Source organism: Benincasa hispida, chromosome 5 (assembly GCF_009727055.1).
Source record: "Benincasa hispida cultivar B227 chromosome 5, ASM972705v1, whole genome shotgun sequence".
NCBI lineage: Eukaryota > Viridiplantae > Streptophyta > Magnoliopsida > Cucurbitales > Cucurbitaceae > Benincasa > Benincasa hispida.
The window spans coordinates 60,967,426-60,981,541 of NC_052353.1; the positions used below are offsets into that span (position 1 = coordinate 60,967,426).

The following is a 14,116-nucleotide window of genomic DNA, read 5'->3' on the forward strand; positions in this document are numbered from 1 at the left end:
TATACTATTCAACAAGTTCAGGAGCTTTGAATTGCATAATTGGTGAGTATTAAGACTATGAAAATTTTGGATTAGTTATAAATGTTTGAAATTGGATTTTAAATCCTAAATTATGGTTTATGTATAAATTGGAATCTTTGAGCGAAGTTCAGAATAAACTTGGAGTAAACAAAACGTTTGAGACATTAGTTCAAGTTTTTGTTGGAGGTTGATTTCTTGGATTAGTTTTGGAAATTCAATTTAAGATAAGTAATCTTACTACTGGAACCATAATTAGACATCCACCAGAGGTGGTGATCTCCTCCGAGATTTTACTAGATGTGTTTCCTTCAGGATTCACCAGAGTTTTGTGTTTCATTTGAGTTTCACCAAAGGTGGTGATCTCCTTTGGGATTTCATCAAAGGTTTTGTATTTCTTTTGGGATTCACTAGAGTTTCGTGTTTCATTCGGGATTCACCAGAGGTGATGATCTCCTTCGGGACTTCACCAGAGATTTGTGTTTCCTTCGGGATTTACTAGAGGTTAGTGGGTTCAACTATTCACTAGTTAGCCATCCCATGGAAAGTAGAGGTCTATGCACGTCCCACTAGAGAGTGACATCTAGAGAACATAGATGTTTAGCCTAACCCCAATAGTGGGATTACTTACTGAATATTTTATACTTATCCTTTTATGTTATGTTTTTGGTAAGTGCAAGGAAGTACCGACGAATGACAGAAGGAATCCATGATCGTGCCATTGGGACCAGAGAGATGCTTCCACTCATGTCGGCATGTTTTAAAGTTTTAAATTTCAGTCTTGATGTTTGAACTTAGCGTTCCATTGTTGAAATTTTTATTTATAGAACTTCAAAAAATTTATTTTGAACTTATATTTTAGGGGGACCCCGATCAAAGATTTGTCAATTATTTAGATTTTACAAAACTTATTTATGTAATAAAATTTGTTTGATTTAGTTACAATTTGTAAGAGAGTCGTTTTGAGATTTATGCATGCATATAGTAACAGCTTAGTATAAGTCCTAGGTAGTCGAGTCGTTACACTGAGACCATTGTCATATTTGAAGGTCTCTGTATAGCTCTTGAAGATAACATTTCTCTTTTGGAGTGAAACTGATTCACAGATCGTTTGAAATCTTTTAGTTGAAAAATTTTGATACGAGAAGATCGTGTCCTTCGTCACTGGTTTTATTCCTGGATTTCTATTGGTTAATTGTAGGGATAACTTTGTTGCTCGTTAACTAACTTAGTTGTCCATGCTCTAGTTATTCGGTAGTTTGGCTTGAAGACATTCTTTTTTGAGAATTTTGCTATTTGTTCTAATTTGTTTTGTCTTTAATTCGGTTGTTTTGTTTCCCTTTTTACTTAAAAAAAAAAAAAAAAAAAAGAAAAGAAAAGAAAAGAAAGGAAAAAAAAAACTAGTTTTATTCATTCGTTTCGAAGCACGTTCAAAAGTGATTAGAGTTATCTTAGGTGATTTTGCTATAAATTAGAATATCATCAAGATATCAATGAAAGATTAAAAAAATATGATGATCCTCATAAAGGGCCGTTTGGTACATAAAAATTGAGGATAAAAATTGGTAGTGGCTTCTAACATCCTTTTTTGGTATAAGGTTTCTGGGTTGACACAGGGAAATATCTTTACAGACATCTTTTTTCCCATGGACAAGGCAGAATTCATGCCCTCGCAAAAATTTGAGTTTTATGTTTCCTCTCATTCATTTACTTTTTATTTCGAAGATACTTACTTTTTATTTTTATTCATAATAAAATTTGATAAAACTTCTCATGTACAACCAAACACAATTATCTGACTCTCGAACATTTTATTACCAAATATTTTACTTTTAAGCCTCATTTATTTTTATGTATCCATAAAACCTTAAATCGAATGTCTCTAAGAGATCTTAATGCATTAGATAGTATAATAGATCCTATATTCCTCTCTATGTAAGACTCCCTGACCTTATTACCATAAGAATACAATTACTCCACCTGCTATGATGCTCAAGTTGACAATGTCATTTGTTTGGTCGGTCAAATAATTATTTAACATATTTATTGAGACCTTACGAATAGATGTGAAAATTAATACTGTAAGTAGAAATGATAAACTTCCCGTAGAAAATGTTTTATTAAATTAAGAATCTTAATTAATAGATCTGACACACCATTTAAAGATATAATACTCTAAACAATCGGACTTTTAACTTCGAAGTTGATAAAACAAATAATATGTATATTGAGTTATGCTCATTTTAGCATCATCATGACAACTTAATTGAACATTTCAAATCAATATAGCTGTCACTAATAAATTTTAAGAATTAATTTAAAAATCTCTAAAAAAAGAATTAATTTAAAAATAATTTTAAAATCTGAAAATTGAAGTATTAATGGGTAGAATTTAAAATGTAAATTGATTATTTTCACAGACAACAAGCACAAATCCAGAAGCCAAGTAATAAATACAAAATTCTAACTTAACATAATTTGATTAGCTACGAGACAGAACATTTATTTATTTATTTATTTGGAGAGCATCTTAACATTGCATGTTCAAATCTCTTGCTTCAGATATACTGCTTTAGAAGATAGCCTAATAAAAACAGGTGTACCATAGGCAATTCATCTAATAATCAAATTATATGAACGTATTTAATTGATGATATACTTGTAATAACACTGTTAATGATCTATAAGAACGAAATGTCCAACATGGCCAACGATTCTGATACTGGACTGTCTTGTATAACAACACCATATAACAGAAATACGAAAGCATTTAGATGGACACTCCAGAACAGAAAATCGAAGAAATCAGAGTGAACTACAAGAACAAGTTAGTAACAAAGCTGCTTTAAGTTCTAGCTCCAATGTAGAAGACCTTTAGTGCATGAACTTCTAAGTTGTATGCTCAATGGTATTGGGTGGAAAAACGGGTGTAGGAATAGAAAAAATCAGATTGAAACCTTAGATCGTTCATATAAAATCATCCAACATTGCAGTCAACTTCTATTCGATTCACCAGGTGGCCCCCGCCCAGATCGTTGACCACGGCCACCACGCTCGATCCGACCACCCCGACCACGTAATGTTCTCACAGGGCGTCTATCCAATGAAGAAACAACTCCAGCCTGTCTCAGCATAGCTCTTTCCTTGGCTCGCTCTTGCAAATTTATTGTAGTAGAAGTGCTACTATTGACAGGAGACGACCTTTTAGCAACAGTAGGACTACCTTGTTTCGAGTCATTTATTTCTGGGGGTGTACTTGGAGTATTCTCAGTAGCTACTGTGGTAGTTTCAACAGCCTGATCACTCTCCATATCAATCTGGTTACAATCAGTTGACTTATCTAGAATTTCGGAAGTTTCATCAGCCATATCACCTTCATCAATTTTCTCTTCATTTTGAATCTCAGGAGAGTTGATCTCACCAATCTCCATGGCCGTGACAGCCGGAGCATCATCCTCAACTCTAGATGGGGAAGCATCAGGTGTTGTAACTGGTTCAGCATGATCCTCCCCTATTTCAATGCTTTCAATATTATTACCCCCCTCGAGTTCTGCAACTTCAGGTGCTAGCTCACCTTCCTCTCTCTCACTTCCGATCTCCGAAGTTGGATGCCAGTTGTCTGGTTCAGCTTGATCTTTTAACCCATCATCTGACACCTCCGCTCCAATCTGCCTATCCAGATTTTCATCCAGCATTTCTTTTCTGTCGATGTTTATCTCATCATGACTCATAGATCCATCGGATGATAGTTCTTTTGGCCTATCAGCAGCCTTCTCCCCTACTATTTCGACCTCTTTTTCAATAACTGCTTCCTCATTTGAGCCTTGAGGAAACTCACAGATATCAGAAACTTCTTCAAAGGGTGGCTGAGTTTTGAGACTTTCCAGAGAGGAAGAGGATGGACCACCAACTTCATCAGCAAAGGTATCAGACCCTTTAGCCCTCTTCATGACAGGAGCTGCCATTTCAGAACTGATCTCCCCATGGATAATTGAATGTTCATGCAATTCAGAAGTTGATGCAGCCACTCGTTTGCGCGCCAGATGATGGGTTGATGTAGTTGATTCACCTTCAATTTCTGGTTTTCCAGAAGTTGCGCGCTTGCTTTCATTGCTCGGTAGTTCTGATGCTAACATGTCTATATCACCATGAGGTCCTCCCTCTGGTTTTCCAAGACGAGGTCGAACCAACTTCCGCCCTGCTTTACGTGTTTCTACTTTTGCCTTGGATACATGAGCTTTCTTTTCACGTTCTTCCAATGCTTTGGCAGGAAAGTTAGTTGTTACAGGAGCCAAAGGCAATCCAACATCAGGCGTTTGAGGAGGAACATCAAGACCTGCAAAGTATACAACATTCACATTATGTAAAAAGAGAGGAGGGGGAGAAGAAGCAACACTAGTAGTCCGAACTGTTACAGTGTAAAAATATGATGTTACACCGAAGCACCTGTACTAGTTTGTACCGAAGCATCCGTGACTAGAGAAACTTCTGAAGGGACATTTTGAGCTCCAAGATCAGTCAAAACTGACTGCACAGTCTTCTCAAAATTTTCAGCAGCTAAAATGTAGGTAGAAGCAAGCTCGTCCAAACCAATCACTGAAGGAGGCTGTGGTAAAGTATCCTGTTATAACCAACAATCACACGTAAATTCTCGACATCAACAGCGATTTAAACAATTAGTGCTATGAAAGAGAAAAATGAATAACTTCATCCTAAATCCCAAAGTGCTAAGCAAGATTTTAATCTCTTTTGTTTTTTTTTTAAAGAAATTATTTCAAACAATACCAGAGAAGAATCTTATGGAACGTTTTGAGAGGTAGTTACCAATCTATCTATTCACATTAATTATCGAGGAATATCATCTAAATTAATTCTCATGCATATCAACAAATCAATATCAGAATTCCAACTGCTTAATTTGGGTTAAAAGACTGTAGGAAGGGATCAAAGCACTACATACCAAAATTTTTAGTACAAGCAATGCATACCTCAAGATTGCTTTTAGATTGTCTAAGTTCATCAGAAACCTGCTTCAAGTTGCCCTTATGCTTCTCCAAATCATTTAAAATCTTTGATTTTTCCTATTTAGAAAGAAGTTAAAGATAGAGGCTATTAGGATGCATGGGAAACAGGAAAAATGGCAAAGAAAAGTTCGGTTTAACTTCCAAGATGCCTGTTGGCATATGCATATTTGCAAAATCTTCCGCTTCAGAGAGTTCTATTAAAGGAAGCAGCATAACCAGGCTCTTGTTTCTATTTTTTACAAAGACACTTATGTTGTAGAATGTAGACAAGTAGTTAAATCACACGACAAAGTTTAGATATTTTGAGCATTAGTCTTTATTCATTTTCTCAACAAAAAGTTTTCTTTCTTGTAAAAAAAAAAAAAAAAAAAAAAAACTCAAAATTCTATCCCTGGGTAAAATTTAGAAAATTAAGGTTGTATAGGTCAAATAAATTTAAACTAAACATCCTTACAGACCATGAAAATTTTATCAACTGAATAAATCCATCATAAATTTAAGTGAAAATATCAATTTAAACCCTACATTTTTGTAGGTGTATCAATTTACGCCCGCCATTGCGTTCCGTTTGGAAAAACTTCACATAAAACTTATAATTCTATCGATTAAATCTCAAAACATTCATATATAATCAATTTAGACAATGGTCACAATTTCATTTGAGAATTGCCCATGTATTTACTATAATTGTCATTTTTGTGAAACCGACATTTGAAGAAGTCTACACATTTAAAAATCAATGCATGGATATTTGTCAAAGCTAATAACAATAAAATGTCTAAATTGACTGGCTTATGAAAGTTTAGGAGTTTAATTGACTCAAACCATAAGTTTCACGTAATATTGGTTGAACGGAACTTAGAGGAGGGTGCAAATTGGTACACTTACAAAAATTCATAGTTTAACTTGAAACAATTATTAGTTTAGGGTTTTAATTGCTACAACCCCAAAAGTTCAGGGGTGTAGATTGATATTTGGCCCTTAATATTAATATCGGGCAGGTGGCTTCAAAGTTCAATAGATAGGTCCAAACTTGCCATTTCTTACTAGAGTAGGCCAAAAGATTATGACACTGCCAATACAGGACTTTGGCACAACTCTAACCCCAAAAGAGGACACTTTCTTACACCAAACTAGGATTGATTCACAAGACAAAATAAATAGATTCACTAATGATCCACCATAATGTCCACAATTGACAATCCATGCCAACAATATATGCAATATGGCGTGATGTTCATCTGAAGATGCCCTGTTATCGAGTCTCAAGAAGCTAAATTGCCATTTGCCAAGAACAATTTGAGGATTTAAACTGAGTTTAATTTAACAAATCAAATAGCGGAACAAATACTAAAATGGAGATTATGAAACCTGCTCAACTATAGTATAAGAATCCTTTATGGCCTTCTCAATTTTCAACCGCCTGCTTTTCTCAGTACGACTATCGTCCTTCTCTCTCTTTAGTTCTTCTCTCAGCCTCTCCAGATGTTTCTCAAGAATCTGCGGCAAAATTTAAAAAATAAATGAAAACTGAGAGGAACTATTGAATATACGCAATAAGTGATGTTGAATCAACCTGAATTTTAGTGTCCTTTTCTTCTATGGCCTGCTCACCAGTTGAATCTCCAGTGGACCTTTTCCCGACAGCATTCACTTAAAAACAAAATTATATTCTATCATTTGAAGTTCAAACACAATAAAAACATCCAAGAATAACAAAGAACTCCACAACATTTATTCATAATGATGAAGAATACTAGGCTACCTTGTCTAATGTCTTCCAACTGCCTCAAAAGAGCTTGATTCTCTTTGCTCAATTCATCCTTCTCCTTTGAGACAATTTCAAGCTTTCTCTGCAAATTAGAAAATAACATGAACAACCAAGCCGAACTGTATCGAATAGATTGCTTGATTGTACTCTTATTGAAATTATAGCCATTTGCACAGTTTACTGATATAAACTAAAACAAAAAAGCTTCAGTGTAATTTTTTGGGGGAAAGAAAATGATTGAAGGAAAGTATGATTTCAAAAATAAAAACAAGTTTCCTAATTTATTCTAGTTATTGTAAAACTCTTAGGTTTGAGAGAATCAAGATACTTTATTCCATTCACTAAAGATATGAATATATACAAGTGTACAAGAGCGACCAGAGAAGGAAAGTATAGAAAAGACTATAAAAAGAAAATATAACAAAGATATTTACAATAATAAAGATCCCTAATCTTAGAACTATAACACTACCCCTCAAGTTGGAGTACATATGTTAACCATGCCCAATTTGTTACATAGATAATCTATATATGTTCCATTCAATGCTTTCGTGAAGAGGTCTCTTAATTGTTCTCCAATATTCACATATCCTATAGATACCAAACCTGGTTGAATTTTCTCACGTACAAAATGACAATCAACTTCAATATGTTTAGTCCTTTCATGGAATACCGAATCATGCGATATGAAGTGCTGCTTAATTATCACACCACAATTTTGTCGGTATGGTGATTTCAAATCCCAACTCAACAAGAAGTTGATATATCCAAATCAATTCACATACAAACTGTGTCATTACTCTACTTGATTCCACACTTGAACGTGACACCACATTTTGTTTCTTACTCTTCCAAGAAATCAAATCACCACCAACAAAAAAAAAAAAAAAAAAAAATCCTAAAGTTAATCTTCTGTCTTCTCTAAATCTTGCCCAATCGGCGTCTGCGAAACATTCAATATTAATATGACTATAATCCTTATATAATAAACCATGCCCGAGAGCAACCTTTAGATAACACAAAATCTATTCCAATGCAGCCTAATGATCAACTATAGGGCATGACATATACTGACTCAATGCTCACCGGATAGGCTATGTCGGATCGAGTCACTGTAAGATAATTAAGTTTTCCTACTAACCTCGTATATCTTTCAGGATCTTTTAGCAATTCTCCACCTTTTGTAAGTTCTAAGTTGGGCATCATTGGGGTACTACATGGCTTAGCCCCTAGCTTCCATGTTTCAATCAACAAGTCTAGTACATATTTTCTCTATGATAATAATATTCCTTTCTTGCTTCTTATTACCTCAATTCCTAAGTATTTCAAATGCTCAAATCTTTTGTATGGAATTGACTATGAAGAAAGGTCTTTAGGGACTGGATACCTAAAGGATCATCACCAGTAATCATAATATCATCAACATATATGACTAACAAGATGATACCACTCTCAGATCTCTTAAAACAGACCGACTGATCTGACGTGCTCTTCTGCATTCCAAAGCTTTCAATCACCTGACTAAATTTACCAAACCAAGCTCGTGGACTCTGCTTTAATCCATACAAAGATTTACGAAGGCAACACACTTTTCCATTTTCCCCCTGAGCAACAAACCCAGGTGATTGCTCCATATACACATCTTCTTGAAGATCACCATGAATAAATGCATTTTTAATAACAAGTTGATGTAAAGGCCAATAATTGATTGAAGCTAATGAAATAAACCTCCTCACAAATGCCATTTTTTGTACGGGAGAAAAAGGAAATAATAATGAAAAATAAAATAATTAGGAATAAACCCTAATTTACTTTTAACACCTTGCCTCAAACTCAAGGTGGTAGATTAGCGAACAACTTGAGTTTGTAAAGATAACTTCCGAAACAAATCAGCAAATTTGGGATGGAAACAGAAATCCACGAAGAACAAACCTAAAGAACTTCTAGGTTGAAACAGGAACTCACGAAAAGCGAAACCAAGAACCTTTGGGGTTAGAAACATAGATCCTTATATGGAGATCTATAACAAAACCTACGAAGAACGAATAAGAACTTCTGGGCTAGAAACATAGATCCTTATATGGAGATNAAACCTACGAAGAACGAATAAGAACTTCTGGGCTAGAAACATAGATCCTTATATGGAGATCTATAACAAAACCTACGAAGAACGAATAAGAACTTTTGGGCTAGAAACATTGATCCTTATATAGAGATTTATAACAAAACCTACAAAGAACAAACAAGAACATCTAGGCTAGAACAAGGATCTCATTGAGAGATCTAAAAGAAAACCCTCGAATAACTAATTTCAAAATCGAAATAGGCTATATCAAACATGCACAATCAAGGACATGTAGTGTGAGAAGTACTTATTAGGCAACTATAGCATGGTTATGATGTTACTCTAAGATATGCTGCATTGTATGTGTTTAAATATTAAATTATATAGTCAATGTCAGCATAAATTAGTAATTAAGACAATTCTTCCTCCTTTCAAAGGTCCTACGTTCCAATCTCCACCTTCATTGATGATGTGATTCTCCATTTTCGGAAAAAAAAAAAAAAGGCTTAAATCACGTTTTAACTTACTTGGTATGCACCTTGTACACTCACCCCCTGTAGCTTTCCCTGGTTTCTTATTTTCATAATGGTTTTTCTCTCTCTCCCTCTTAATGAAATCAATCTCATTTCTGGTTAAAAAATATGGAAGTCATGAACTAAAATGTCTTGATTCAAGCCTACTATTAATATATTAAATATTATATACGTTTCTCAATGTCAAATATTAGAGCTCAGTATTTTTTTCATAGGGTGATAATGATATGATTTTTTTCTCTCTTAATAAAATCAACCTTATTTCTGATTAAAAATTATGGTAATTGTGAAATCAAATGCCTTGATTCAAGCCTATTCTTAATATATTAAATATTCCATATGTTTCTCAATGTCAAATATTGTAGAGTTCAGTATATTTTTCATAGGATGAGAATGATGGTGTAAGGATCCAAATAGCTACAGTTATATAAAAGAGATACCTTAAACTGAGAAAAGTACTTCTTCTGTTTCTCCATATCTGCCCTCAGATTGGCCTATGCACACAAATTATGCATATGAATATAAAAACTTGGTAGTTTGGTTCTATAGGAAAATATGTAAACCTTAAACCTTAGTCGTCTACCTCCATATGTTGAATATCATTCAATTTCTTCTCCCTTTCCTTCAGTTCAAATCTGCAATTAGAAAGATCTTGCTCCAATTGAGATATTGATTCCTGTCTTTCAGAGACTAATATTTTGACTTTTGCAATTTCTGTATCTTTCTCATTCAGCTCCATCTAGTACAAGGAAGTTGAAAGAACGTGATTGATTCCCAATCTTTAAACAGCAATATAAAACAAAAATACACTGATTATAACCTTTCAAGATGGCTCTCTCCTTAAAAACTAATTCCAAAATTGAGATTACCTACCTCACCCCCTAACTCATTTTATTCATATCTTGGGAGCTCCATGTATCAAATTAGATTTTGTTGATTCAGAGTGGATATTGGTCAAAACCAAGTCGACCAAATCCATTACATTATCAATTTCAATGTTAATTGTAGTAAAACATATGCCCTAAGGAATGCTCTGGTGGTAGGGGAGGTTGATAGCTAGAGATCTCTTATGAGGTCTCCAAGTTAAAACCTTGGGCTACATTTTACAACAATTTTGTTTTTAGATTTCAGTGTTTTTGTCAATTGGCGATTTAAGAGTTTTAAATTTTGAAGATTACTTTTCTTAGCTTTCAAAATTTGACTTGATTTTTGAAAACATTGGTGAAAAGTTGATAACAAAACGAAATAGACCATGACCATAAAGCAAAGAGTGCCTCAATACTACAAAAAGAAAAACACAAAAGTAACATATAATAAAAATAGATGTTCTCATGATAACGAGAAAGAACAAGTGGATAACAAGAAAGAATAAGTGGATACCTGCATTCTTTGAACATCATCTTTCACACGATTATAATCTTCATAATCTATATTCTTAGATCTTTCAAGCAACTACATACACAAACCAAAATCAGAAATGAACATGGACATCCAAGGAATAACAGGATATTGTGTGTGTAAATGAATCGGATCCAGAGAAATGTAAGAGTTTTGATAAAATTAGAAAATCAATCTCCAGATATATTACCTCAGAGACTCTGCTTTCAAGGTGAGTCTTCTCCACTTTCTGCGATTCAATTTCCATTTTACAGGATTCCACCTCCATTTGTCTCATCTTCAGCATACCCTCAAGCTTCTCTATTTCACTTTTAGCCTTTCTAGATTCTTCACGTAATTTCTATGATCAAGAATTTTTTTTTAAATTAGTAAAAGTTCCCTGGAAGAGCTGAAATTATGAATACCCACACGTGACTGGGAGGTAGAAATGAATAAAAAAACAAGAGGGAAAAATAATGATCAGAAAGTTTGGCCTCAAATCATGCATGATATTGTATCCTAAAGATACCTGGCATTCCTCAAAATTGTGCTTATTCTCTTCTCGCAGTTGAATATTGCTTTCACGAAGCAAGTTCATCTCCCTAACCTGTAAAAAAGTTAACCTTCATATCCTACAACTCATAGACAATAAAGCAGGAAATACAGCTATTCCCTCCTGTAGTCCGTTAGTTTCCCCACAACATAAAATGGTCTTCTGAATGAACCAAGAAAGATATTAAGTTCAACCTGAAGTTGTAAAGACTTAATTTCCTCCTCGGTTAACAATAATGCTTTTGAGCTTTGACGCTCAGCATTAAGTGAAGTCTGTGCACTCTCCACGGCTTTAAGAGCACTTTCTAACTGCGTGATGAAGCAAAAAGAGATGAGAGAGAGCTCAAAAGCAGTACAGTTGAATATAAAAAGGTTGGTGATTACGCAGCCACAGCACAACTTACAACTTACCACGCAGCCACAGCACAACTTACAACTTACCAACTATCCTAACTAGTAAACAAGTATGAATACAACAAAAGATCTACTTAACAAACAACCAGCAACAAAACAACCAACCAACCAGCTGAGTAACTAACAGGACAGGGATATTGAACTAGCCAGGACGTAGAAAGCAACAAAAGGTCTACTCCACATCAAATGAAGATAATGCTAAAACCACATTACACAAAGTTAAAAACTTAAACTGCCTCCTCAATGTTAAAGGTCCAGCCAATTCCATCTGAGCTCCAAACTCATTTGATGAATTGTTGATTTCCAAAAACCGGCTACTTGTTTCCTGTATCAGGACTAAATAACGGTGTTGATTCTGCAAAAGATGCTTGAAGGCAACTATTTTGGATTCGTCAATAAGTCCCCGAGTATTCCAACAAATAATCTTCATGATGATTTCACCGTCTGAGGAGAAGCTATCTCCTGTAATTGAAACCCGCAAGCAGCCACAAGCGAAGAAAATCCATTTTTCTTTTGGGTTTTTTTGGTTGTTGTTTTTTTTTTTTTTTTTTTTTTTTTTTTTTTTTTTTTTTTTTTTTTTGGAAACGGAAAAAACATTTTCATTGAAACAATGATATGAGACTAATGCTCAAAATACATTATAGGAGATGAACAAATAATTCAACAACAATGTCAAATGCTTAACAAGAGAAAACAATCTAACTTGTAGAAGAGGAAATAACAGCATTTCAATTTAAGCTAATGTCTTGAATTGAATAATATGAAAAATGTTTGGAAAGAGAGCACCATGAGGAAGCTTTGACTCGAGCTGATATAAGAAGAATGAGGTTAATTGAATAATTAGGTACTTTGAGCAATAGTCTCTTTTCATTATATCAATGAAAAGATTGTTTCATATTAAAAAAAGGGTAATTAGGTAATATTCTAAGTTAATTCCCTTTTTACCCTCACTTGTAATAAAACTCTATAAATAGGAATCTTCCCCTTTTGTATGGAACAATTATTATCACTTCAATAAAAAATGCACAAGATTGATTCTTGGAAGATTATTCCTTGAGAATACTTATGCAACATCAATTTGGTACCAGAGCCACCACCTGAGCTGATGTTGATGCCGTCGGTGGCAGACCAATAAATTCTTGGTGACGCCGATCACAAGAGGGAGCTGTGAGTGTTGTGCTCGTTGCCAAACAACCCACATATATATATAGAAACCCTTAAAAATTGAAGTCAAGAAAGAAGAAAATTAACGAATCATCGAGAATGGAATTTTACAACTCAAGAAGAACGTTCAAGGCTCGAAATTACTCTTTTGGTCACGACCAAGAAAGATTGATTCTTATTCAAGAAAATCAAAGAATCAGTCCTATACCTATTATGAGATGGAAACATACTCAAGAACCCAATAAAAGGACTACTTTGATCCTGTAGCACTAGAGAATATAAAGAAAATAGCAAAAGAACTCCAATATTCATTGGGGAAAATGTCTCAACATATAGGTCAATTATCAATTCATTTGCAAGAGTTCAAGAACAGATTGATTCCATATATTAAGGAAAACAACAAAGGAATCACAATTGGAAACCTTTCAAATAGAAAATCTTGAAGATAAAATTGGGAAAAATCTTGTTGAGACTCATGGAGGTAATAGAGTGATTAAGCCAAAAATCATGAGAACAAAGTAGAAGAAAAGAAGAATTTAAAGATGCTGATTCTGAAGTAGTCTCAAGTGAAGATGAGAAATCTGACGAAGAAGATGGAAAAGAGGTATCGAACATTGAAACTCTAGACATCGAGGCAAAAGGAAAAAAAATTGAGCAAGAACGACACCAATTGCATTGGAAGTCAATTACTACAACGCCAAAGAACTTGAAGCAAATGATGAAGATATGATTCTTGAAGGGTTCTCTCCAAAAGTTAATTCTTTTGTGATTCATCATCTAACTATGATTTTGACTGTCTCGGATTTACTTCTTTAATTCAGAATAATTTTGTTCAAAATGTAGGAGGTTGGTTTGGCAATGTGCCATTAAACAAGTTTATTTTATTTCTTGATTGTTTCTTTTCTTTTTTTTTCTTTTTTTTTTTAACTCAAGGATGAGTTTTCTTTTTGGAGGGGTAGAATTATGTAAGAAGAATGAGGTTAATTGGACAATATTCTACGTTAATTCCCTTTTTACCCTCACTTGTAATAAAACTCTACAAATAGGAGTCTTACCCTTTTGTATGAAACAATTATTATCACTTCAATAAAAGAACCACATGATTCATTCTTGGAAGATTAATCCTTGTGAATACTAAGGCTACATCACGAGCAAGCTCAAAATAGTCAAACCATATTTTTCTTTTAAACGGAAACAA

General features: G+C 34.1%; 1 protein-coding gene across 2 annotated transcripts in view; it reads right to left on the reverse strand.

Annotated features, from left to right (window-relative positions):
• Positions 1 to 2,636: 2,636 nt before the first annotated feature.
• Positions 2,637 to 14,116, reverse strand: part of LOC120077764 (nuclear-pore anchor) — a 93,083-nt gene continuing 81,603 nt past the window's right edge. For both annotated transcript variants that reach the window (XM_039031771.1, XM_039031772.1), the window contains 12 exons: positions 11,536 to 11,649; positions 11,318 to 11,395; positions 11,000 to 11,149; positions 10,792 to 10,863; positions 9,995 to 10,150; positions 9,852 to 9,905; positions 6,808 to 6,895; positions 6,619 to 6,695; positions 6,414 to 6,542; positions 5,007 to 5,099; positions 4,465 to 4,639; positions 2,637 to 4,354 (listed from right to left, as the gene is read on the reverse strand). In XM_039031771.1, coding sequence (XP_038887699.1) covers positions 3,012 to 4,354; positions 4,465 to 4,639; positions 5,007 to 5,099; positions 6,414 to 6,542; positions 6,619 to 6,695; positions 6,808 to 6,895; positions 9,852 to 9,905; positions 9,995 to 10,150; positions 10,792 to 10,863; positions 11,000 to 11,149; positions 11,318 to 11,395; positions 11,536 to 11,649 — 2,529 coding nt within the window. In that variant the 3' untranslated portion in view covers positions 2,637 to 3,011. The remainder of the gene's footprint in view (positions 4,355 to 4,464; positions 4,640 to 5,006; positions 5,100 to 6,413; positions 6,543 to 6,618; positions 6,696 to 6,807; positions 6,896 to 9,851; positions 9,906 to 9,994; positions 10,151 to 10,791; positions 10,864 to 10,999; positions 11,150 to 11,317; positions 11,396 to 11,535; positions 11,650 to 14,116) is intronic.